At 37.3% G+C, this 24,707-nt stretch overlaps 1 protein-coding gene across 2 annotated transcripts in view; it reads right to left on the bottom strand.

The window, feature by feature from the left end:
- Positions 1-21,070, bottom strand: part of SLK (STE20 like kinase) — a 56,770-nt gene extending 35,700 nt beyond the window's left edge. For both annotated transcript variants that reach the window (XM_082672931.1, XM_082672932.1), the window contains exons 1-4: positions 20,742-21,070; positions 3,087-3,251; positions 850-898; positions 371-520 (exon numbers count right to left, since the gene is read on the bottom strand). In XM_082672931.1, the coding sequence (XP_082529057.1) occupies positions 371-520; positions 850-898; positions 3,087-3,251; positions 20,742-20,891 (514 nt within the window). In that variant the 5' untranslated portion in view covers positions 20,892-21,070. The remainder of the gene's footprint in view (positions 1-370; positions 521-849; positions 899-3,086; positions 3,252-20,741) is intronic.
- Between the last annotated feature and the right edge of the window lie 3,637 nt (positions 21,071-24,707).

The following is a 24,707-nucleotide window of genomic DNA, read 5'->3' as shown; positions in this document are numbered from 1 at the left end:
ATACGGGGATATATGTCTATGTATAGCTGATTCTCTTTGTTATAAAGCAGAAACTAACACACCATTGTAAAGCAATTATACTCCAATAAAGATGTTTAAAATAAATAAATAAATAAATAAATAAAAGCATACAGGAATTGAAAGACCTGTACTCTGAAAACTATACAACACTGTTGAAAGATATTAAAGAAGACCTAAATAAATGGGGAAAAAAAATTAACACTGAATAATTCTCCATGTTTCACGTATTTGAATATAATTCTCCATGTTTCACATATTTGACTTGTAACAAAACAATATTAAGTTACAGACATACGGGGGAAATCTCAAAGCACAAATTCAAATGTTTTATATAAAGGAATAAACTTACCCAACTTAATATCGCCATCTAAGGTAAAAAGAATGTTTCCAGCCTTTAGGTCTCTGTGGATGATTTTATTATCATGTAAGTAGTTCAATGCCTCTAAAGTCTGCTTACAAACTACTTGTATCTGGGACTCAGTTAATGGTCTCTCAAGCTCTACAAGGAAAAAAGTAAACAAATCTGCATTTTGTACAGTGAAAGCGCACCAGCAGGCTATATAACTTTACCATCACTGCCAAAGATCACACACAATGAACTGATTTTTAAAAAACTATACACAAAACTTTCTTCACATATTATACTCAATGTTTAATTTTAGAATTTTATTACAATTATCCAAGAATATAAAAATAATTAGGCTGATTTCTTAACTTACTGAATGTCTCTAAACAATAAGATAAATATATATGTATAAATGTTTGAAATCATTTGACTTTTTAAAGTATAATTTAAGATATAAACATGAAGAACAAAAAACCATTTACCAAGCATCACAGCATCCACTGCTCCACCTGCACAAAATTCAATGAGGATCTGCAGGCAAATAAAAAAGCATGTGTCTAACATGGCATTGAGTTTGAGTATTTTTTCTTCAATTTAGCATAAAAGATAAAGAAATAGCTATAAAATAACCTAGGTTACAGAAACAATAGTATGCTAACAACCATAAAGATTTTCTTTGTAAAAAGAGTTACAAGTCTTAATGATATACAACTAAGAAAGCACAAAGAAAACACATTGTGGAAATATGTGCATTTTTGTTAATCTTCATTTTTAGTGTCCCTGCTTCTGTAAAATTACCAGGTGTAGAATTTTTATTCAGGACAGTATTATATATCCATTTCATCACCACTGAAAGATTTTATACCCTCCTTTTTAAGGTAACTATTGAGAAGTAAGTGATCAAGTATATTTTTTAACTTTATTTCTAGGAATAAACCCTGAAAAGAGAAACTTTTAGTTTTTCTAAAAAATAGGAGAAAAAACATATACAAAAGCTTCAGATCCTAGCTCAATTATCACTTCCTGATGGATGCCTTCCCAGACCTCCCTGGTACATACCACCATGCACCTTTCCTTCTTAACCCTTATCACAGTTTTAATTTTATATTTATTATGATTGTTTGATTAATTAATGTCTATCTCTCCCACTAAACTGTCCCTCACAGTTGTCCAGCTTTTTATTTTGTAATAGTCTCAAGTTAAGATCTTATCTATTTATTAAGTTGTCTAGGAATTCATTTTCATTACTATCTCTGGAAACATTCTGCTAGAACTCTGAACAACTATATTAGAAGGCACCACACTAATAATAACTACAGACTTTATTTTTAATTACATACCTTAACAAATTGTGTAGCTTCACACTTTTTTCTCCTCTGTATAACAACACTTTATTTTTTACAGGAGCTTGCCAATAAATTGTTTGGAAATTCATTATATCATATGAAAAATAATTTGAGAGACAGATCATTACTCATCCTAGAGATGAGTCAACAAGTCATAAAGGTTAATTGACTTATTCAAGCTCCTGCCTAGCGTCACCAAAATCAAAAAATAAAGGCCTTTTGATTCCCAATCAGGTACAGCTTGTACAATCTACTCTTCTTTCGTAACACTTTGTTTCTTCCTTCAAGGAGAAAAAACTAAAACTCCATTTCAAAAAGTCCTCTTGATTAAATTAGTATCGGTGCAGAGCAAGTGACTGACTGGTTATTATACTAAATATTAACACTTTACTTATATATTTATTTATGCCTAATATTTCCTAAAAATGAATAAAATTTTTACATACAGACTTGGCCACTACATCATGCACTAAAGTTGGGCTTGATAATATGTAAGATAAATGTTGGGTTGGCCAAAAAGTTTCCATAAGGGAAAACCTGAATGAACTTTTTGGCAAACCCAGTATTTAACATTTCTAGTAAGCATTTTATAATTTATTACATGATTTATCAAAAGTTTAGTATAAGAAATTATAAACAACTGCAAAAAAACAAAAGAAACTCTAAAACATTTTAAGTAAATGCTTAAATTTAAATCAAGACACTTAAATTTAAACAAGACACTTCAAACTAACAACATTGTAAATCAACTATACTTCAATTAGAAAAAATAAAATTTTAAAAGTGCAGGAAAAAAAAGACTTCAAAGAAAGAAAGAAATTCCAACTGGGAAAAAAAATTAATTAAAAACAAGAAAGGCATCTAATTTCATTATTTAGGAAATTTAATATTCTTAACGAAGTTTCTACATTTGAGTCCAATGCCAAACAATCATGAAATACAGTACAATCTGAAATACACATCAAAACATCTGTTGAAGGGGCTTCCCTGGTGGCGCAGTGGTTGAGAGTCCGCCTGCTGATGCAGGGGACACAGGTTCGTGCCCCGGTCCGGGAGGATCCCACATGGCGCGGAGCGGCTGGGCCCGTGGGCCATGGCCGCTGGGCCTGCGCGACCGGAGCCTGTGCTCCGCAACAGGAGAGGCCACAACAGTGACAGGCCCGCGTACCGCAAAAAAAAAAAAAAACATCTGTTGAAGCTAAGGATAATTATGTTGTTAATGACCCTCTCATCAGCAGGTCAATTCTCATTCAAGTAGCATAAGTGACTAAAAAGAAGAGGTAGTACATAAAATAGGCCTACAAAACTTATAAACCTCTTTAGGACAATTAACTCATTTTGGTTATTCCTATAGATTAACAGAAAATACTTACCCAAAGATTGTTCTCATAATAGAAGGCATCTAGAAGTTTCACTATATTAGGGTGATCACAAGATGCTAATATATCAATTTCAACCATGTAATCTTCAAGTTCTTCTTCAGATTTGGTGTCAATCACCTTTGCAGCAGCTAAAACATTGGTCTCTTTATTCTGGGCCTAAAAACAAAAGTATCAAAAGTTCATGCTTATAACACATACTTGCTTTTTAAATTTTTTTTTTAATAAACTTTATTTTTTAGAGTAGTTTTAGTCTCCCAGCAAATCTGAGCAGAAAGTACACAGAGTTCCCATGTACTCTCCTCCCTACACATGCACGGCCTCCCCCCCATCAACATTCCGCACCACAGTGGTACATTTGTTACAACTGATGAACCTATATTGACACATCATTATTACCAAAAGTCCACTGTTTACATTAGGATTAACTCCTGGTATGTGCTCTACGGGTCTGGACAAATGTACGATATGTATCCACCATTATAACATCATACACAATAGTTTCACTGCCCTAAAAATCTCTATACGCTGCCTATTCATCCTGCCCTTCTTCCTAACCCCTCCACTGATCTTTTTACTGTCTCCATAGTTTTGTTTTTCATACAGTATGTAGCCGTTTCAGATTGGCTTCTTTCACTTAGTAACAAGCATTTAAGATTCCTCCATGTCTTCTCATGGTTTGATACCTAATTTCGTTTTAGCGCTGAATAATAGTCAATTATATAGATGTGCCAGTTTGTTTATCCATTCACCTACTGAAGACATCTTGGTTGTTTCCAAGTTTTATCAATCGTGAATAAGGCTGCTATAAACATCTGTGTGCAGGTTTTTGTGTGGACATTAAGTTTTCAACCCCTTTGAGTAAGTACCAAGGAGCAGAATTACTGGATCATATGGTAAGAGTATGTGTAGTTTTGCAAGATACTGCCAAACTGTCTTCTAAAGTGCCTATACTATTTTGCATTCCCAACAGCAATGAATGAGAGTTCCTGCTGCTCCACACCCCTGCCAACATTTGGTGTTGTTGGTATAAATTTTTGTCATTCTAATAAGTGTGTAGTGGTGTCTCCCTGTTTTAACTTGCAACTCCCTAATGGCATATGATACTAAGCATCTTTTCATATGCTTATTGGCCATCTGAATATCTTCTTCAGTGAGGTGTCCAAATCTTCTGGCCATTTTTTAATCAGACTGTAGGTTTTCTAATTGTTGAGGTTTAAGAATTCTTAATATATTCTGAATAACGGTCTTTTATCAGATATATCTTTTGCCAACATTTTCTCCAAGTGGCTTGTCTTCTCATTCTCTTGACATACTTATTTTTTAAAGATAGCCTAAACATAAATATTAACTGATGCATGCTTTTCACTGTGCTAAGTGCTTTATATACACATACGATAGAATTTCAAATTGCAGGCTCTACTGGGTCAGACTGGTAGGGCTCAAATTCTGACTCTGTCACTTGTTAACTATGTTGCTTGGGCAACTTACAAACTCCCTTTTTTAGTTTTAGCTTCCTCATCAATAAAACATACTTATATCTCACGAGTTTGTGAGAATTAATAAATACTTGCCAAGTGAAAAGAATACATATAAACATTTAATACAACACCTGCCACACATAGTAAAAAAGATTCAAACATCTTATCTGGAATTATTACTATTATTATTTAATCCTCAAAATGACCCCATGATATATTAGCATCCCTACTTTTAAGAAGGATAAATAAATTTAGAGACATTAAAAGGCTTCCCCGAGGTCATGTAGAGCTAGTAAGAGGCTGAATCAGGATTCAAATCCTGGTTGTTTCCAAAGCCCTTTCTTTATTTTAATCATTACCCTTTCCAGTTTCCCTATACTTCCATCAGTTTAATTATTTTTCATTGTTTTTAGTACTTTAACTTTTCCATTTTAATTGAATAACTTCTCACCTCCATTTATTAGAAATGAAAGGTTTCCAAATATGTAGTAGAAGCCAAGATCATTTTTTTAAAGTTAGGAATCAAATCTTAAAATACTAATGGGTTTTTAAAAGACATTTCAATATTATATATGTTACCATCACTTCAGTAAATCCATCACCTTAAAAGAAAAAATAGCAAACTTTCAAAAGCTAGTAATAAGTGTTTTAATAAACAAATAAATGTCCAAATCCCATTTTTAATAATTTATAAGGAGATAATTTTACAAAAAAAAAATGCATGCACAAAATATTCATCAAAGCACTGTTTACAATAAAGAAAACTTAATCAGCCTAAATGTCCATTAACGGGAACCTACTTAAATCATTCAGTATGCTTCTACAATGGAAAATTATGCAACCATTAAAATTATTTGACTAACCAATTAATATTTCTTAAGATGGGACAAAAGCCACAACATATCACTGAATGGAAAAAAAGTAACTTACTAAACACAAAAGGTATGCAGTTTTACAAAAACTACACATCCATTTTCACACAGGGATAGCTACATAAGAAATATCTGGAAAGACATCATCAGTGGGGATGGCAGAGTTTCACGTGCTTTGACTTTTTCTATATTTTTCATATTGTTTACATTTTTAAATGGACATGTATTATTTTTACAGAGGCAATAAGATACAAAAAAATCAGTCTATGGGATATTTCTTAGGGATCTATTATCTAACCTTTGAGATGATGATGAAAGAATAAACAAACCAGGTATCAGCCTATATATAGGAATTCTCCTAAGTAGATTTTGCTACATTTTACTTCCTTAGGTAGAAAGAATAAACAAACCAGGTATTAGCCTATATATGGGAATTCTCCTAATTAGATTTTGCTACATTTTACTTCCTTAGGTAGAGGTAAAAATTAATACTAATTACTAACAAAGTAACCCTAATGTTTAGGGTTCACAGAATATGTATGGATAAAAGATAACTTTATCAGTCATAACTACCACTCTAGAATAATATGCTAATCTACCATATTTTATCAAATCTACGAAGTCTTTTAAGATGTGCCATTATCTTACGCTCCACTAAGAAAGAAAAACTGCCAGGCACTTTATCATTTAGAACTTTCACATTATTCCTTTTTAAGAGCTCTTCTGGATAAATATAGACAAAAATTGTTAGCGTATATTACCCTTGTGCATACATGAAAAATTAAACACTTCTTCACATTTAACTCTTGAGTCACTTTTTCACTCAGAATTATCTAATGTCTGTGTTTTTCCACAAAATATCATTCTCTAGCCATGAAAAGCTTTGGTGATGCAGCATTTCTTTAAAAAGTGCCCCTCTACTACTGTCTCCAAAATTTTCTTTGAAGCCACTGTCTCCCATTTTGCAATTATAATGCTGATACTTTCTTGATCTTACCACAGGTGCTAAATGAAGCTTTCAGATGACAACTAGGACTCACATTCTTTCTTCAAAACGTTCTTAAATGGTTTATTGATTGAAACATCAAGGGTTTGCAACTGTATGACACAAAGCATAAGCAATGACAGAGATACAACTACGTTCACAAAGCATAAGCAATGACAGATACATCACAACTGCCATCTGGCGAACAATACTAAGGCGTCAATCAATAAATTGGGACATATCCCAATTAGAGAGATGTTTAAAAGTTAAAAGTCTGGGGTTCCCTGGTGGCGCAGCGGTTGAGGGTCCACCTGCCGATGCAGGGGACGCGGGTTCGTGCCCCAGTCCGGGAAGATCCCACATGCCGTGGAGCGGCTGGGCCCGTGAGCCATGGCCGCTGAGCCTGCGCGTCTGGAGCCTGTGCTCCGCAGTGGGAGAGGCCACAACACTGAGAGGCCCGTGTACCGCAAAAAAAAAAAGTCTATCATAACTGGTAAAATATGACATTACGTTTATCTCTCTAAGAAAGACACTACAGTTGAAAAAATAATAAATAGAACTCGCCCTCCCCCAAGTCAGGAAATAAGCCAGTGAGAAATAAGCCCTTCTCTCACCATTTTAACTTAACACTTTGGGAAGAAAGAGTACAGAGGAACTGTTCTTAAAGAGGAACACTATAAAATACAAGCCCTGGTAAGAGACCAAGGATATTGTGAGTAAAGTTAAAAGTCATCCTGCTTCTGCATGCCTCTACCAATGTCCTGGAAGATTTTAAAGATGTGTATTTTACTTGTGAATAGAATGGCATGAAAGGGGAAAAATAATTAATACTAGATAATCTCTAAAGTTCTTTGTAGTAACAAATTTCATTATTCCATTGTCCTGGGTATACTAATTAAACCAACAATAATACCATTTGGTTTAATATAAATAATAAATAAAATTTACATTAGAAAATATAGTGCTTCTTACATTATTGTTTGAAAATAACTTGATTACTCATCAGGATCTGATTCCAGAGAACTCGAAAAATCAAAACTGAAATAAACGTTGTTAAGTGTGTAAAACTATCAACAAACATAATGCAAATAAAGTGTTAAAAAGAAACAGTCTCGGGACTTCCCTGGTGGCTCAGTGGTTAAGAATCCGCCTTCCAGTGCGGGGGACCAGGGTTCGAACCCTGGTCCAGGAAGATCCCACATGCCACAGAGCAACTAAGCCCGTGCGCCACAACTACTGAGCCTGCGCTCTAGAGCCCACGAGCCACAACTACTGAGCCCCTGAGCCACAACTACTGAAGCCTGGCGCCTAGAGCCCGTGCTCCGCAACAAGAGAAGCCACAGCAATGAGAAGCCCGCACACTTCAACGAAGAGTAGCCTCCGCTCGCCGCAACTAGAGAAAGCCCGTGCACAGCAACGAAGACCCAATGCAGCCAAAAATGAATAAATAAATAAATTTATTTTAAAAAAACCAGTCTCATCTACCACCTAAAGCATGAAAATTCTTCACATAAAGATGTAATTATAACTAAACAAATGTTAATAAAAACAAGAATGAAATAACAAATACTCAGATATTAATTTAAAGGAGACATAACTTAAATATATAAACAGTTTTCAGAGATCAGTTGTGATCACTTAAAAATCACTATGTTTTTATCTTCACGAATCACAGGAGCCAAGGAAAGAGACTGGAATAACTAAAACTCAGAAACCTGGAGGAAAGATTCTGCAGAGCTGAAACTGAGCTCCCTGAGGAGAGAGTGCTGCTCTGCTCAGCTGCTGCTGGCAGCTCTGAACTTGGAAGAGGATCTTGTGGGGCTAGGGTACCTTTTGAAGAAGAGGAGACTAGCCAACTGGAGCTGGTGTTAGTAAGGGCTGTGATGAGGCTGGCTCTGTGAGTGCTGGAAAAACTACAAACTGAATTCAGGACTACTGTTGCTGGAGTGAAGAATTTCCACTAGGATGATGGTCAAAGTAACAGGAAAGCAGACAGGGAGCCCACAGGAAACAAAGAGAAAGGTGTAGGTTCTTTCTTCCTCCTCCTCCTTGCAGCCTCCCTTTAGTGCTCCATACTTCTGAAACCTAAAAGTGAGCAGCTGGCAAGTCAGAAATGTGATTTGCAAAATCTTAGAACAGCATCACAAAGTAGAGCCATAGAAGGGGGTGTCTGGAGCTGAAAGACACGAATTTAATAAGTGGCATAATCCTTCTAAAACAGATGAGGATTATAGATGGGAGAACTAAGACACAGAGTAGTATTAAATATTTGGTTATGCAGAATCTAAAAAGAAATGATACAAATGAACTTATTTACAAAACAGAAACAAACTCATACTGGGAAGGATGGGGGGAAGGGATAGTCACGGAGTTTGGGATCAACATGTACATGCATGTACCAGGCCCCAGGTTCATTCCCCGGCACCTCCAGCTGTTAGTTGGCTTTCAACAAGCCCCTTAAAGGCAGACTGAGCTATTCTTGGGGCTTCCCTGGTGGCACAGTGGTTAAGAATCCGCCTGCCAATGCAGGGGACACGGGTTCGAGCCCTGGTCCGGGAAGATCCCACATGCCACAGAGCAACTAAGCCCGTGCGCTACAACTACTGAGCCTGCACTCTAGAGCCCATGCTCAGCAACGAGAGAAGCCGCTGCAATGCGAAGCCTGCGCACCGCAACGGAGAGTAGCCCCCGCTCTCTGCAACTAGAGAAAAGCCTGTGCACAGCAACAAAGACTCAACGTAGACAAAAATAAAATAAATAATAAATAAAACTTTTAAAAACATCTGTGCATTTAAAAATAAAGAAATAAAATAGATAACCAACAAGGACCTACTGTATAGCACAGAGAACTCTGCTCAATGTTATGTGGCAGCCTGGATGGGAGGGGAGTCTGGGGGAGAAGAGATGCATGTATATGTATAGCTGAGTCCCTTTGCTGTGCACCTGAAACTATCACAACATTGTTAATCAGCTATACTCAAACATAAAGTAAAAAGTTAAAAAAATTAAAAACAAATATTGATTAATAAACATTCAAAGTTCCAAAGAGCAGTTAAGTGAGGGAAAAAAAAAAAGAATAGCACTAGAGAAAGCAGATAGTTTTAGATTGTTTAGCTATTGTTGCTACCTGTTTTACATTATATGCTAATTCTGGTGATCTTCTCAGAGCCCTGATACGATTTTGCTAGGAATGAGTGTGAATATCAAATGAGAATAAAATTACTCAACATCACTTGGCAAAGATATACAGTTGCTTTCCATTATTTGTGCTAGTTATGTTCTATATAGGTCACTACAAATCCTGAATTAGTGAATACTGAACCACTGCTCCTAAAAGAAATACACACACACACCCCTCCTCACATAGATTATAATCTTCAATCTCAAAAACAACCCATCCTGGTAGATTCTATTTTCTTTGTTTTACAAAAGAGAAAATGAGGGTCAGAAATGTTAGGTGGCTGCCCCAATTAACAGGTGCCAGAGCTGGGATTCAAACCCCATCCAACTCGTCCCAAAGCAGGAGCTTCTTGCACTTCACTACATTGCTCTCTACTGTCTCCATCCTTTGGAAATCTCTGTATGAGAGCTGAGACAAGAAGACGTAGCATCACCTAGTTCAATCTCAGCATGTAATGTGTGGGTCTAGGGACTCACATTTTACATAGCTTTGCACACGTACACAAATGACTGTGAAAGTAATGCATGTAGAGACTTGGGGACTACAAACAGATTTTAGCAAGTAGACAAATTCACAAATACAGAATCCGCAAATAATGAGGATCAACTATACTCTTCCCATCTGGGAAATATTACAGAAATGCTTTTTAAAAAAGCATTTTTCGGGGAATTTCCTGGCAGTCCAGTGGTTAGGACTCTGCGCTTCCACTGCAGGGACCATGAGTTCATCCCTGGCTGGGGAGCTAAGATCCCACATGCCGCTTGGCATCGCCAAATAAATAAATTTTTTTTTAAAAAAGAATTTTCATCTCATTTCCTGAATTCTGCAGAAGAGAAAGGAATATACTCTATATTCTCTTTATATTCCCAAACACTATTTTATTTATATTGTTCTGGTTATTTATTGAAAACTGAGTTACTGCCGGTCAAGATACCAACAGCAAAATGTCAGTAATAAGTTAATGTTGGCTAAATCTGCAGTTTCCAAAATGTTTTACCAATTCTCAGATCACACAGTTTTCCCACTTATTTCAAGGACTTGCTGACTCGGAGCAGCCTGAATAAACTGAAACATTATTGACAATTGTGTGAAAGATAAGCTGTGGAAATTTGCATAGGCTATGTAGTTGAAAAGATGAAAAAGTGAGAACACGAAAAGACAATTTCAAAAAAATATTTAAAAATACGACAAAGATGTACTACTTCTGGACATTAACTCAAGAAAAATAAAGGCTTTTAGATGGTAAGGAAGGTCATTGCCACACAACCATTCTCAACGTTAAATTATAAAAGGACCAGAACATGCTGCTGTCAAGGTAAGTTATTCCACACAAATACTAAGATTTTTACAAAGAAGGAAAAAAGAAAAGCCAGCACGTTAAAGCTATTTTTGCAATCCAAAGTTTCAGTTACCTCTTTTAAAACATAAATGTATACATGCTAGGAATTTGGACTTCATGTGGTATTGAGTACAAAACATAATGCGGTATTTAATAAACACCAAATAACTTTAGTAATAGTACAGAAGTAGTTGCCTACTCTGAAAGGAGACTTTCTTTCTCCTTTCATAGAAAAAGAGAAAGAGAAAAATGATGACTATATAGAGGGAGGGAAAAAATGTGAAAAGGAGAACTGTTAAGTGAAATAAAGCAATGTGTAGAAGAGTATTTTAAAATATGACCCCTTACTTTTTTATTTTGAAAAATTCAAACCTACAGAGAAGTTGAGTGAACAGACAGTGAACACCCATACACCCCTCACCCAGAGTCACCGATTAACATTTTGTTATATTTGCTTTTCTCACTCTCAATACACGCACACAAGATCCACATACATATCTTTTACATATATATGTAAAAGATATGTATGTATGTGTATAGATATGTATATACTAACACACACACACATGCATTTCTTTTTTACTATGCCACTTGCAAAGTAAGCTGCACTTCACATATAACCACAATATAATTAACATACCCAAAGAATTTAACATTGATACAATATCTAATATATACTCCATATTCAAATTTCTCAAATATCTAAAAAAAAAAACTCCTTTATTGCTTACATTTTTAAAAGTTCAAACCATGGATTTGTCTGATTGTTTCCTCATTATCAGATTCAGGTTAAATATCTTTAACAAAAATACTACATTTGGTGATTATATACAGTTCCCACTGAATTACATCAGAAAATACATTTCCTCCTGTTACTGTTGATTAACCCCAGGTTTGATCACTTGATTAAGATGGTATCCATCAGCTCTCTCTACCAAAAAGGTACATTTACTGGGTGATACTTACTTACGATACTTACGGGGTGAAACCATGTTCTTCCACAGCCTTCCACACAATGATTTTTTTAGCATCCATCAATAATTTTTGCCTGAATTATTATAGTGTGGTTGCAAAATAGTGGTTTTTCTAATTTTATCAATCTTTATATATTAACCAACTAGCATTCCTCTATTAGGCTACTATTTTGTTGATATTTTTGTTGCTCAAAACTAACCGGTATTCTTTGGGCATGTCCCCATTAATTTCTGAGCATATCTTTGCTTTCTGGTCCAAGATATCCAGGCTCCTTTGGGAAAAAACGAGTAGTGGGGAGGCTTTTACTTTTCAATTTTTATCACTTTTGTACTTCTCTAGCCCAGACCTGGATCAGACTTTTCAACGAGCCCTGGCTCCTTTTAGTGGGGAATGGTATTTAGAAACCAAGAGCTAGGAGTACTAGTTATCATTACTTCTAGGCCTTTTCAGTGGAAAACAGGAATATGTATATATGTAGTGTGTGTGTGTGTGTGTGTGTGTGTGTGTGTGTGTGTGTGTGTGTGTGTGTGTGTGTGTTGGGGGCATGAGTGCATGTTTTATCACGAGTTCAAACTAAAACCTCCAGTTCAAAAATCAATGTCACAGGGTTCCTCCTTACATTTCATGCTTATAACCCCTTTCTCCGAGTTACAACCCTAGTTCCGAAAACAGCACTATAATAATTAATTTGCTCTATCCTATAGTACATATAAAGTATTTTCAGAATTATAACATTAGTATCACTACTAGTAACAAACCTATTTAATAAAGTTCAAGCATTCTTTGCTGTTCTTTTTATCCTTTAAATATATCCCACTAGTCAGAGCACTCTATTCAAAAATCATTTGGGACTTCCCTGGTGGCGCGGTGGTTAAGAATCCGCCTGCCAATGCAGGGAACACGGGTTCGAGCCCTCGTCCAGGAAGATCCCACGTGCCACAGAGCAACTAAGCCCATGTACCACAACTACTGAGCCTGCACTCTAGAGCCCACGAGCCACAACTATTGAGCCTGCGTGCCACAACTACTGAAGCCCACGCACCTAGAGCCTGTGCTCCACAACAAGATAAGCCACCACAATGAGAAGCCCACGTACTGTAATGAAGACCCAACGCAGCCAAAAATTAATTAATTAATTAAAAACATCATTTGAAGCACTTTTCCAGTATGATTATGCTATCAATTTGACAGGCAGTTAAGTTCACCTGTATATACTAACGTGCATGTGTTGATATATTTTCAGTTTTACAAACAAGCATTTGTATATATGCTCATACAGGCATAAAACTTTACCTGAAAAGATACACAGATATTATTATAGTGGCTAAATTCAGGAAAAATGACTGGCGGGGAAGGCTTTCATTTTTCAATTTTATCATTTTTTGTATTGTTCAAGTTTCTAACCACATGAGTATATCCTTGAGTTCTTTTAAATTAACAGGTTATCTAAAAGGTAGAATTATTTTTATATATTCTTCTTTATACTTTGCTATATTTTCAAAATAATAGTATTTACATTTCTAGAAATAGAGAAAATATATTTTTGGTTTTTTTAGGGTAGAATAGAGCGCCATATCAATCCATAGAAAAAAATTATATTCCAGATGAATTAAAATTAAAATTCTTCATAACTGAACTATTAAGAAGTTTAGAAGAAAATATAGATAAATATTTATCTAATTTCTGGGTAGGGAAGGCTTTTCTAAGCATGAAAGTGAAGAAAAAAAAGCAAAGTAACACATTGACAGATTTTGTAGAATAAAGAACGTTATATGTCTTTATATCAAAAAAGCAGCATAAACTAAAGTAACTAAAATAACTGCACCATTATTATAAAGTGCTCATTTTCATAGTACATAAAAAGTACTTTCAAATCAACAAGAAAACAACTCTATTAGAATATGAATAATTCAATTAATTTTTAAACGGCAATCTCTTTAAAAATGAGAGAAATGGAAAATGAAATAAACAGATACTCCTTTTGTCTACTGAAAAAGCAAATACTTTTTTAAAAGGATAAAAACTAACATTGAAAAAGGTCAAGGAACAAAGGCACAGAAACAGACCATTGTTGGGTTGTTTCAATAGGTATAACCCATGTATATATACGTAAGTACACAGAAAAACATCTAGAAACATATACATGAAACTGATGATGGGGAGTTCCCTGGTGGTCCAGAGGACAGGATTCAGCGTTTTCACTGCCGTAGCCTGGGTTCAATTCCTGATCAGAGAACTGACATCCCTCAAGCTGCGCAGCACGGCCAAAAAAAAACCCAAAAAACAAAACAAACAGAAAAAGAAACCGATGATAATAGTTACATTTATGGAGAGAAGAGAAGGAACAATAATTAGAGTAATGGTCAAAGAAACTAATTTCAATCTCTAACAAGTTAATTTTCCCAATAAATAGAAGTTCTTTAATTATTTGTATTGGATTGGCCAAAAAGTTCATTCAGGTTTTTCCATAACATCTTACAATATAATTAAAAATTAATTTAAAAATTAATTTATAAACCTTTCTAGAGTAATTTCACAGTAAACATTAATAAATGCTCACGTATTTTGCCCTAACAATTCTACTTCTAGGAATTTATCCTAAAGAAATAGGAAATTCATAGAAATATACCATGTGTATATGGACATTTGACATATGATGGAGGCACTGCAAAGCAATAGGGAAAGGGTGGTCTTTTCGGTAAATTGTGTTGAGACAACTGGGTATCTACACAGAAAAAATGAAACTGGACCCCTACTTCACACTATAGACAAAAACCAACATTAGTTTAATTACAGACCTAATGTATAGGAAGAGGGCAACACCATAAAACTTTAAGAACATAACAGAGGAGGACATCTTCATCACCCTGGGTAAGGAAACTTTAAGACAAAAAGCACTAAGTATAAAAAGTTAATAAGCTGAATTACATTAAAATCTGAAATGTCTATACAAAAGAAGGATATCATAAAGAGAAAGAAAAGACAAACTACAAAGCAAGAGAAAATAATGTGCATCATATATAACTTGAGAGGATTAGTTAACAGAATATATAGACTCCCATAAATCAGTGAGAAAAAGAAAAAGAATCCAAAAGACTTTAACAAGCACTTCAGAAAAGAAGAAATCCAAATGGCCAATAAGTATATAAAAAGGAACTCAACCGCATTAGTAATCAGACAAAGAAAACCCCAGCAGGAACAGGAATTGACTGTAAATAGGCACAAGGGAACTTCAGGTGGTCAAAAGCGGATTCTAAAGCTAGATTGTAGCGATGGTTGCACAACTGTACAAAGTTATTAAAACTCATCAAGTTATAAACATAAAATAGGTGAATTCTGAGTTATATAAATTATACCTCAATACAGCTATTTTTTTAAAATGGGCAAACAGGAAATTTCCACAAAAAAGAAAATACCCAAATATTCGATAGGCACATGACTCAATTTTTTTAGTCATAAGGAAAATGTAAATAAAACCACTTCACACTCACCAGAATGGCTAACATAAAATATTAATAACAGTATTAATAACAATAGCAAGTGTTGATGAGGACAAAGAGCAATTGAGAAAATCCCCATCCCTTACTTATGGGGGTATAAATTCATACAATCACTTTGGAAGACTGGCCATAAGTAAGGGATGGGGATTTTCTCAATTGCTCTTTGTCCTCACCAACGCTAGTTCAAAAATGTATTTTTGACCTAGAATTCTACGACCAAACTATACATCAAGTATGACATTATAATACAGACATATTCAGACAGGCCTGGTCTTAAAAACCAAACCTTCCATTCATCCTTTCTCAGAAGACTACTGAAGGCTGTACATAACCAAAATAAGGAAGAAATTCCAATAGGAAAAACAAAGCATTTAAGAGACTCTCGAAGTAGTCTGAGCTCCTAAGACTTCTGGGGAGGAAAATTATAAGCCATTATTGAGAGATATTTAAAAAAAGACCTAGAGATAAAACATATGCATAGGTAGGAAGACTCAGTATCAGGGAGACGTTAATTTTTCCAAAGTTGATCTAAATATAAATTCAATAAAACCCCTTCAAAAAGGCACAACAGGTTTTTTTGTGGAACTCAATTACGCTAATTCTAAAATGTACATGAAAGCACTAAAGGCCAAGAATATACTAGACACTGCTGAATAAGAACAAGGGGAAGTCTTTCTCTAGCAGAGATTTGTTTCAATGCTTTCCTAATTAAGACAGCAGGATACTGACAAAGGAATAGACTCATAGATCAATGAAGAGACTAGAGATCACAGAAACAGACACATGTTGCAGACAGCACTGCAGAGCAGTGGAAGAACAGTTTCCCCCAGTGATGAGTCTTGGGACAATTGTGTATCCATCGGAGAAAAAAATGAAATTGGACCCCTATATCATACCATTTGCAAAAATCTATTTTAACATTTAGGGTTGTAGACCTAAATGTTAAAGGCAAAATCATAAAGCTCTTAGAAGATAAAATAGGGGATTATCTCCATGATCTCAGGTTAGGAAAGCCTTTCTTTTTTTTTTTTTCCAAAGATCTAATTAGCTTTATTAGGTGATTCATCAATCAGGCAGCATCCCATCCAACAACTGGAAGGACACTCCAGGAAAGAATTTCTCAAATACAATACAGAAAGCATTAACTGAAAAAGAAAAAACAAAGTTGGAGTATATTAAAGTCAAGAACTTCCTGTTCATAAAAAGACACCATAAAGAAAATGAAAAGACAGGCACAGAATGAAAATGTATCTGCAATAACCATAACCAGCAAATGGTTAAAATCCAGAATACACTACAAATAAACAAGGAAAAGACATCCAAGAGGAACATGAACAAGAAACCTGAACACAAAAGAAGAAATTCCAATTACTCATAAACCTATGGAAAGAATCACTTATTAGCAGTCAGAGAAAGATGTATTAAAAGCACAAGGAAAACTATAACATCAGATTGTCAAAACTTAAAAATTCTGACAATATCAAATGTTGGAGAGAATGCAGAGCAAGGAAATTATCATACGCTGCTGGTGGGAGTGTAAACTGGTATAGTATGGCATCATCTAGTAAAATTAAAGATACACTACCCTATAACCCAGCAATTCTACTCCTGAGTCTTAGTGAAACTCATACATATATGCACCAGTACTGTGTATAAAAGCCAAACACTGGAAACAACTGATATATCCATTAACAGTACAATGGTAAATAATTGGTGATGTAACCATATATTGGAATTCTATGCAACAATTAACTACATACCGCTTTAGCGATAACAAAGACAAACCTCACAAACATAATGCTGATTTCAAAAGAGGCAAGACACAAAATACACTCAATACATACAAAACTAAAGTTATCATGTTTAGTTATACACTCCTAGATAGTAAACTATGAAGAAAGGAAGGAAATGAAAAACGTACAGATAGGATAGCGGTTTCTTTTAGGGGGAGAGAGGAAGTAATTCAGAAAGGAGGTGGGAAGGATTCTGGGGTACTGGCAGAATTCCTTTACTCTGATGGTTGTTAATATGAGTTCACTTTACTATTGTTTGCTAAATAGTACATGTATGTTTTGTACTTTTCAATACAAAGATTATATATTTCACTACTTTTTTTTTAAAAAAAGTGCATGCCCATCAGGGACATAAAAAGAATCACTTTCATCCAGCACACAGTCAATAGTTCAGCTTCAATTCAACAGATCATTTCATGTCATTCCTTTTTTTTTTTTTCTGTTAAAAGCAACAGAAATCTAAACATAAAAAATTGTGAGGGATACTACATATCTTCATTTATGTGTCAAATAATACTATTAAAAAGAGAAAATAAATTTAAAATTGGGAAGATCTTTCAGGCAAGAGAGTAACTGTTACAGAGTTGTATAGTGCAGGACTGAGTGCAGGGCATACAACAATATGACGGAAAAATGATTGCCTATTTAGAAATTTAACCTTTGTAACAGTTACTAATTTCCATAAGCAAATGACAGTTGGAATCAACTTCAGAAATAGTTTTCTATTACATACAATTGTAAAAAAAGCTATCAGGGCTTCCCTGGTGGCGCAGTGGTTGAGAGTCCGCCTGCCGATGCAGGGGACACGGGTTCGTGCCCCGGTCCGGGAAGATCCCACATGCCGCGGAGCGGCTGGGCCCGTGCGCCATGGCCGCTGAGCCTGCGCGTCCGGAGCCTGTGCTCCACAACGGGAGAGGCCACGACAGTGAGAGGCCCACAAACCGCAAAAAAAAAAAAAAAAAGAAAAACAAAACAAACAAACAAACAAAAGCTATCAAAGCTTTTTCTCTTACACAGAAGTCTATACATTTAAAATTCCTAGAGAATCTTGTACAATAAAAAAAGGTTACAAAAAAGGCAGAACAGGTCAGATAAGTTTAAATTTAAAATTTTCTTTTTAAAAAAATCTCAGAGCTTACTCCTTGAAAGCATAAAAAAATGAAAGATGAAAAGAAAAGATGCAAAGAACTCACACTCTTCAAGTATCACACTAAAATAGATAATCAAGCCCACAAAAATTATCCTTGACACAATCTTATAGTGTTCAACTACATGGAGTAAGTCTCTTGTTTTTCAAAATTTTTTCAATTGGTGTCCCACTATAGGAGGATACATTCACTTTGCAGAGTCATTAAAGAATTAAATCACATAGCATTAGCATGTCCACACAATCTGCCTGTGCCAGAAAATGGTTTACTATCTTCGTAGGTCCCTTTTCCTGTCCCATCCCATATTTTGTTTCCGAGCTGTAAATGTAACAACAGTAATTTTCTGCCATTTTCTGAGCCCTTTTTTGTGTCTTACATTTTTTATCTCCTTTAATTCTCACACACTAAGGAGTAGGTCTTACTGATGAGAAAAATGAGACATGGAACGATTAAGTAACTTGTCCAAGGTCACAGGCTGCTATTGAGGGAGCCAAGATATAGTCCAACTCTGGAGCCAGTGTCTTAATATTACACTGTTCCTGTTCAATAAAACATTTATACCATGAAAACTGCCCATAATCACCTACTGCCTTCTAACTACCAGATCCCAGATGCCTTGAGGATTTATTTTTGCCTTTCCTAGATAACTGCATACTCACAGAACATTAATGGGTAAAAGAATCTAAACATTTAGGGAAATCTATGATTTCCCACCTCAGAAAAAGGAGGTCCAAAGACATTATATTTCTCGAAGATCTCGAAGCTGGTTTGTGACAACCAGCAATAAAACACAATTCTTAACTCCCAGGAGTGATCTTCCCACTGCACTAAAAGCCCTGTCTACCATACATTCTATACTGTAAGCTCTTGTTGAAATCCATAGTCTACCCTCCACATTAGGCACTGAAGTTGACTTTGTCAACTTTCACAGCACATAGTAGCTTCAGTAGCGCTCACAAGCAGGTAACACACATTCCTTCATTTCCACAAATATAAAGAGAAATGCACTATGTGCTAAGGCAATAGAATTAACCCAAATGTATATAATTTTGGCCCCTAGTCTTATCATAAAAACATAAATACATTAACATGTGACAAGTGCCATAGTAAGCAAGGTGAACAATGTGTTTTGAAAGCACACAGAAAAGAGTAGATATTCCAGACTAAGAATGAGGGGCTGTGAGATGCATTAGAGGCAGGGCAAAGGCAGACAGTGTGATGATGCTTAGAAAGAAGGAAAAATGCTATCACTTCTACCAATAGACATTAAAGTTAAAAGAAAAAAAGTAACAGTAAATATGGGGTCAGAAGACTTGAGATCAAATCTAGGCTGTGACTAGTGTGAATGTGAACAATTTGAGTCTCAGTGTCCTCATCTATGAAATGTAGATACTACCGACCTGCATATCTCGCAGAACTCTCTCATGGGGGCCAAATTATGTGAAAGTACTTTAAAAACTGCAGAGTCCTGTATAAACTTAAGTTATTTATATTTTCACTTCTAGGCAACCCTGTAGGTCCTTCCCCTTAAACTGTCTCATAAAATCCTCACCCTTCAGGATTAAAATATTCTGATGACATCATTCATATACTCCTTACAAGACAGTAAACAGTTAACCCATGCCTTCCTATTGAAACAGCAAACCTCTTTCTACTGAAATGAATATCTGTATGTAAAAATATGTGTATATATGTAGGTGCATGTTTTTTTTTAATTTCTTAAGCCCTGAAATTGACTTCTAGTCAATGCTTATTATAATTATATTTAGAAACTAATACCAGATGCAGGTTTTCTTCCAAAAATTTTCTATCAGAAATTCCACTCCATTTTACAGTATGCTGTCAAGCCACCAAGTCAAGAATAGTCTGCAAGTAGCAATCACTTCGCTCTCATCCCCAAGAGACTGGTTATGTATGAGCAATAGATACAACCAAATATATACTCTGGACCCCAAAAGGGAACTGCTTTAGTGTAAGTATATATACGAATGCAAACAGCTAGTACACAAATAGAAATCCACTGAAAAGTATAATGAGTTTCTGATTTGAAAATGCTTGAGGGCCACATCCAGACCCCTCCTTTAAATTAAAGAACACCCTCATTTCCTTTAACGTTTAACAGAGCAGACGGTAAACCTTGCCTCCGTTTGGCAACCACTCTTTAAACTACATCCAGGCCCCATTTTGTTCAGCCTTAAACCCTACCTCTTAGCTACTGCTTGGATGATAACCTAAATAAAGTTCCAACGTACGTTTACGAAGTCAGAATAAGGTCCAAGAGACAGGAACAGGACGCGGGAGCGAGAAATCCTCGTGCCACTCGGGCCACGGGCTGTTTGATCTCACAAGTGCAACTTCCCGTTTCTCCCTCTTACCTTGTACACTTTCCCAAAGGCTCCGTCGCCCAATTCTCCTATAATTTCCCAAAACTCCTCGGGGTTTAGGTCCCTCTTCACATGTTCGTACTGCTTCTTCTTCTTCTCGCTCCCCAACTTGAAGATCTTACGGAAATTGAAGAAGGACATTCTTCCTCCCAACAGAGTTCCTTACACTTAAGGAGTAAAAACAACAATAAGAGGCAAAGTTTCTCCTCCCCGCTCTCCCGCGCGAGCCCGGCGGGCGACGGCGGGCGCTGGCTGTCCGGGCTCCCGCCGCTCCGGCCCGGCAGTCTCCGGAGAAGGCGGGGCGCGACTCCCGCTCCGGCCCGCGGGGTGGGGACGCTGCGCGGGCGGCCCCTCCGCCGAGCCCGGCCCGCGGGCCGCGCGGCTAAGCGCCTGGCCCCCGGCCGGCCCTCGGGGGACGGCACCTGCCCGGACGCTCGTCCCTCTACCGGCCCGGCCCGACGGGCCCGAGTGGTCCGGACGCCCGCGGCCACCGCGGTTAGGCCCGTGTCACGGCGAGTCTCCAGGGGCGTCGGCCACTCCGGGATAGGGACGCGGCCGGCGGCCTCTGAGGCGGGCAGTCGTCTGGCCGAGCTCTCCCGCCCCGGGCCGGGAGCCCGGGGTCTCCTCCGCAGCCGTCTGCACCCGCGGTGCGAGGTCCGCGCGTCCCCCTGGGCTCTGGGGCGCAGCCGCCGCCGCTGCCGCAGCCGCTGCCGCCGCCGCCGCCGCCGCCTAGCTCCCTCCCCAGCCCACGCAGCCTCGGCCTAAAGCGCGCGCCAACGCCGACGCCGCAGCGCGCCCGCGCGCTCCCCCGGCCGCGCGCCAGGCTCTCCGCGCACTCGCGCGGGGGTGGCCCCTCTGGCCCCGCGCACGCGCGTTGAGCCCCGCAAGCTGGCGGCCCTAGGAGGCTTGCTTGCCCCCGGCGCGGGGTGCGCTGTTGGTGCTTGAGCTGGTAGCTGGTTGACGGTTGCTCCGGGTTTGTCCTCCAAGCCCCAAATTCTTGTCAGCCAACGGCTTTGATGGAGTTACCCCTTTGCGTACGACCCTGTTGGTTGTGGTAGCGGATGTTTCCTCCATTCTGGATCTGGGAAAATACGTAGCGAGCGAAAGCTGAGCTGTCCCGATCTGGACCTTTTCGTTCTCAAACGGGCCCCAGAGTGAGTGGGAAGTATCTGTGGTGGCTGTTTGCTTTGGATCCAGAGCTTATGAGCTCTGTGACCTTGGGCGCCTAACCTCTCCGAGCCTCAGTTTCTTCATGGTGAAATGAAGGTCCTTAAAGTCCCGACCTGGGGGTTGTGGCGAGGAGTAAATGAGGCAATGGATGTAAGCCCTTTGCAAGGTGCCTGCACCGGCAAACGCTCAATTTCAGTTCCTGCTGTTGTTACAAGTGTGCACGTAAGACAGACATAAACATATAAAAATTGTTTAAGCCCGCTTCTTGAGTGATGACCACGACACTCCCTTGACGGTAATCTACCTTCTTCTGGCCACTTCCATAGCCGTAATCCTGGTGTCACCCTTCGTGACTCCATCTGAACCACTTACTAAGGCCTTCACTTCCTGATCTGCCTCCGGCCCCCTTGGACAGCACTAGTGGAAAACGACCTAATGTGGGTGCTGGCTGCAATCTGTCAGATGGTGCCGCGCCTTCCCCTCCACTAGGAGGGAGCATTTTCAGGGCAGTGGCTGGTTAAGCATCATGATATGCAGGTACCTACCAACATTCCTGGCATGTGATAGGAAGGCAGATTCCATGAATGAATGCATGCATGCATGCATGCATGCATGCATGCTATCTGGAGCAGAGGCCATTTTGCTGTCTAAGTACCCCTACCGAATCATTTTGTCCTCCAGCCCCAAAATGGCATAACAAAACCCCTCTTGCAGTAAGAGGGGTATGATGATCTTGTTTCTCAAGACTATATTTTAATAGGTTTATTGAGGTATAACTGATATACAATAAAATGTACATATTTAAAATATATACTTTTAGGTAACTATACTCAGTATCTTGTAATAACCTATAATGGAAAAGAATCTAAAAAGGAATATATATATATATATATATATGGTCTGAATCACTTTGCTGTACACCTGAAACTAACACAACATTGTAAATCAACTACATTTCAATAAAAATGAGAAAATAAGTTATTGTAAAAATAAATAAAATATACACTTTTATGTTTTGACAAATAGAAACACCTGTGAAAACAATACCATAATTAATCTTTTCTTTTTTTTTTTTTGCGGTACGCGGGCCTCTCACTGTTGTGGCCTCTCCCGTTGCGGAGCACAGGCTCCGGACGCGCAGGCTCAGCGGCCATGGCTCACGGGCCCAGCCGCTCTGCGGCATGTGGGATCTTCCCAGACCGGGGCATGAACCCGTATCCCCTAGCATCCGCAGGCGGATTCTCAACCACTGCGCCACCAGGGAAACCCTATTTTTAATTAGTATCATTTATGTAGTTGGCTTCAGATGTAAAGAAAATACATACTCATTGTGGGAAATGAAGAAATGCACAAAAAAATTAAAAGTGCTATCATTCTACCATCCAGAGATAACCATTGGAAAGATTTCATTATATTTCCAAACAGGACTTTCTGGCTGTGCATTAACTTTTTTTACATGGATAAAATTATAAAGATTGCATATAAATATTTGCATCCTGTACCTTTCATATTTCAGTGTGATTAGTAATTGTTTTCTTCCATCATGAGATATTTAGATTGCTTAACAACTTTTCTCTGTTTCAGATAAAACATTGATAAATATATTTGTTCACAGATCCTTTTCCACATATTTGATTATTTCCTTAGGGTAAATTACCAGAAGTAGATTTGGGTCAAAGGGTATAAGTCTGTTTCCTTTTTTTGTTCTTTTCAAAATAGAAAAACCTTTACTGTTTTCTCAATGAAAAGATAGTATATCCTTGGTGTAAATTAATTCAAATGAGACAGAAATGATAAACTAGGAAGCTGTCTATAATTCTCCCCTCCTGCCTTCACTCTCCCAGACTTCATCCTCAACCTAACCACTGTTAAAAGTTAAGCCTTAATGAGCAGGTGGGAACTTTGGATGGTAACAAAAAAGTTCTAAAACTGGATTGTGGTAATGCTTGCAAAACTATACGCATTTACCAAAAGTCATTGGATTGTAAACTTACAATGGGTGAATTGTATGGTATGTAAATTATACCACAATAAAGCTGCTTTTAAAAAGTTATAGATGACCAAATTTTTTTCTATGCATATACCTTTTTAATATAAAAATGGTATCTGATATGGATCATGGACATCTTTCACGTCAACACAAATAGATCTATCTTTTTAATAGCTGCATAGAGTCCCAGTGTATAGCTCTACCATCATTTATTTAAGCATTTCTCTACTGGCAGGCATTTAGGTGGTTTCCAATTTTTTGTCATCACAAACAACACTGCAGTGAGCATGCACATACAAGCATTTTTGTGTATTTGTCTGATTATATTCCTTTAAGATAAAATTCAAGGAGTGGAACTGCTGAATCAAAGAACATATTTTTAATTGTTTTTACTTGTATTGCCAAATTGGCCTCTAGAAAGGTTGTACTAATCTCTGCTCCTACTAACAATGTAGGTATGAGAATGCCAGTGTCACCAGCCCCTCAATAGCACCCAATCCATCTTTTTAAACTTTGCCAAGATAGTCCAAAATAATCTCTCATTTACAATTCTCTGATTGTTGGTGATGTAACACCTTTTCAGATGTATACTGGCCACCTTTATTTCTTATTTTATGAATTGCCTCATCATATCAATGAATAATATCAAATGACATGGTCAGTAGTGTATAAATGAGGTGATCAAGTTCAACATACTTTGGTGAAATGATTGTGGAGTTAATAATAGCTTATATAGTTTTTCCATGAAGTTACAACCACAGAAATTATTTAATAATACCAGGTGAGATGATATTTAG

This window comes from Grampus griseus, assembly GCF_964374135.1.
Source record: "Grampus griseus genome assembly, chromosome: 16".
NCBI classification, from domain to species: domain Eukaryota; kingdom Metazoa; phylum Chordata; class Mammalia; order Artiodactyla; family Delphinidae; genus Grampus; species Grampus griseus.
The sequence above is the reverse complement of the archived record's forward strand: the minus strand, read 5'-3'. Positions and strand labels throughout refer to the sequence as shown.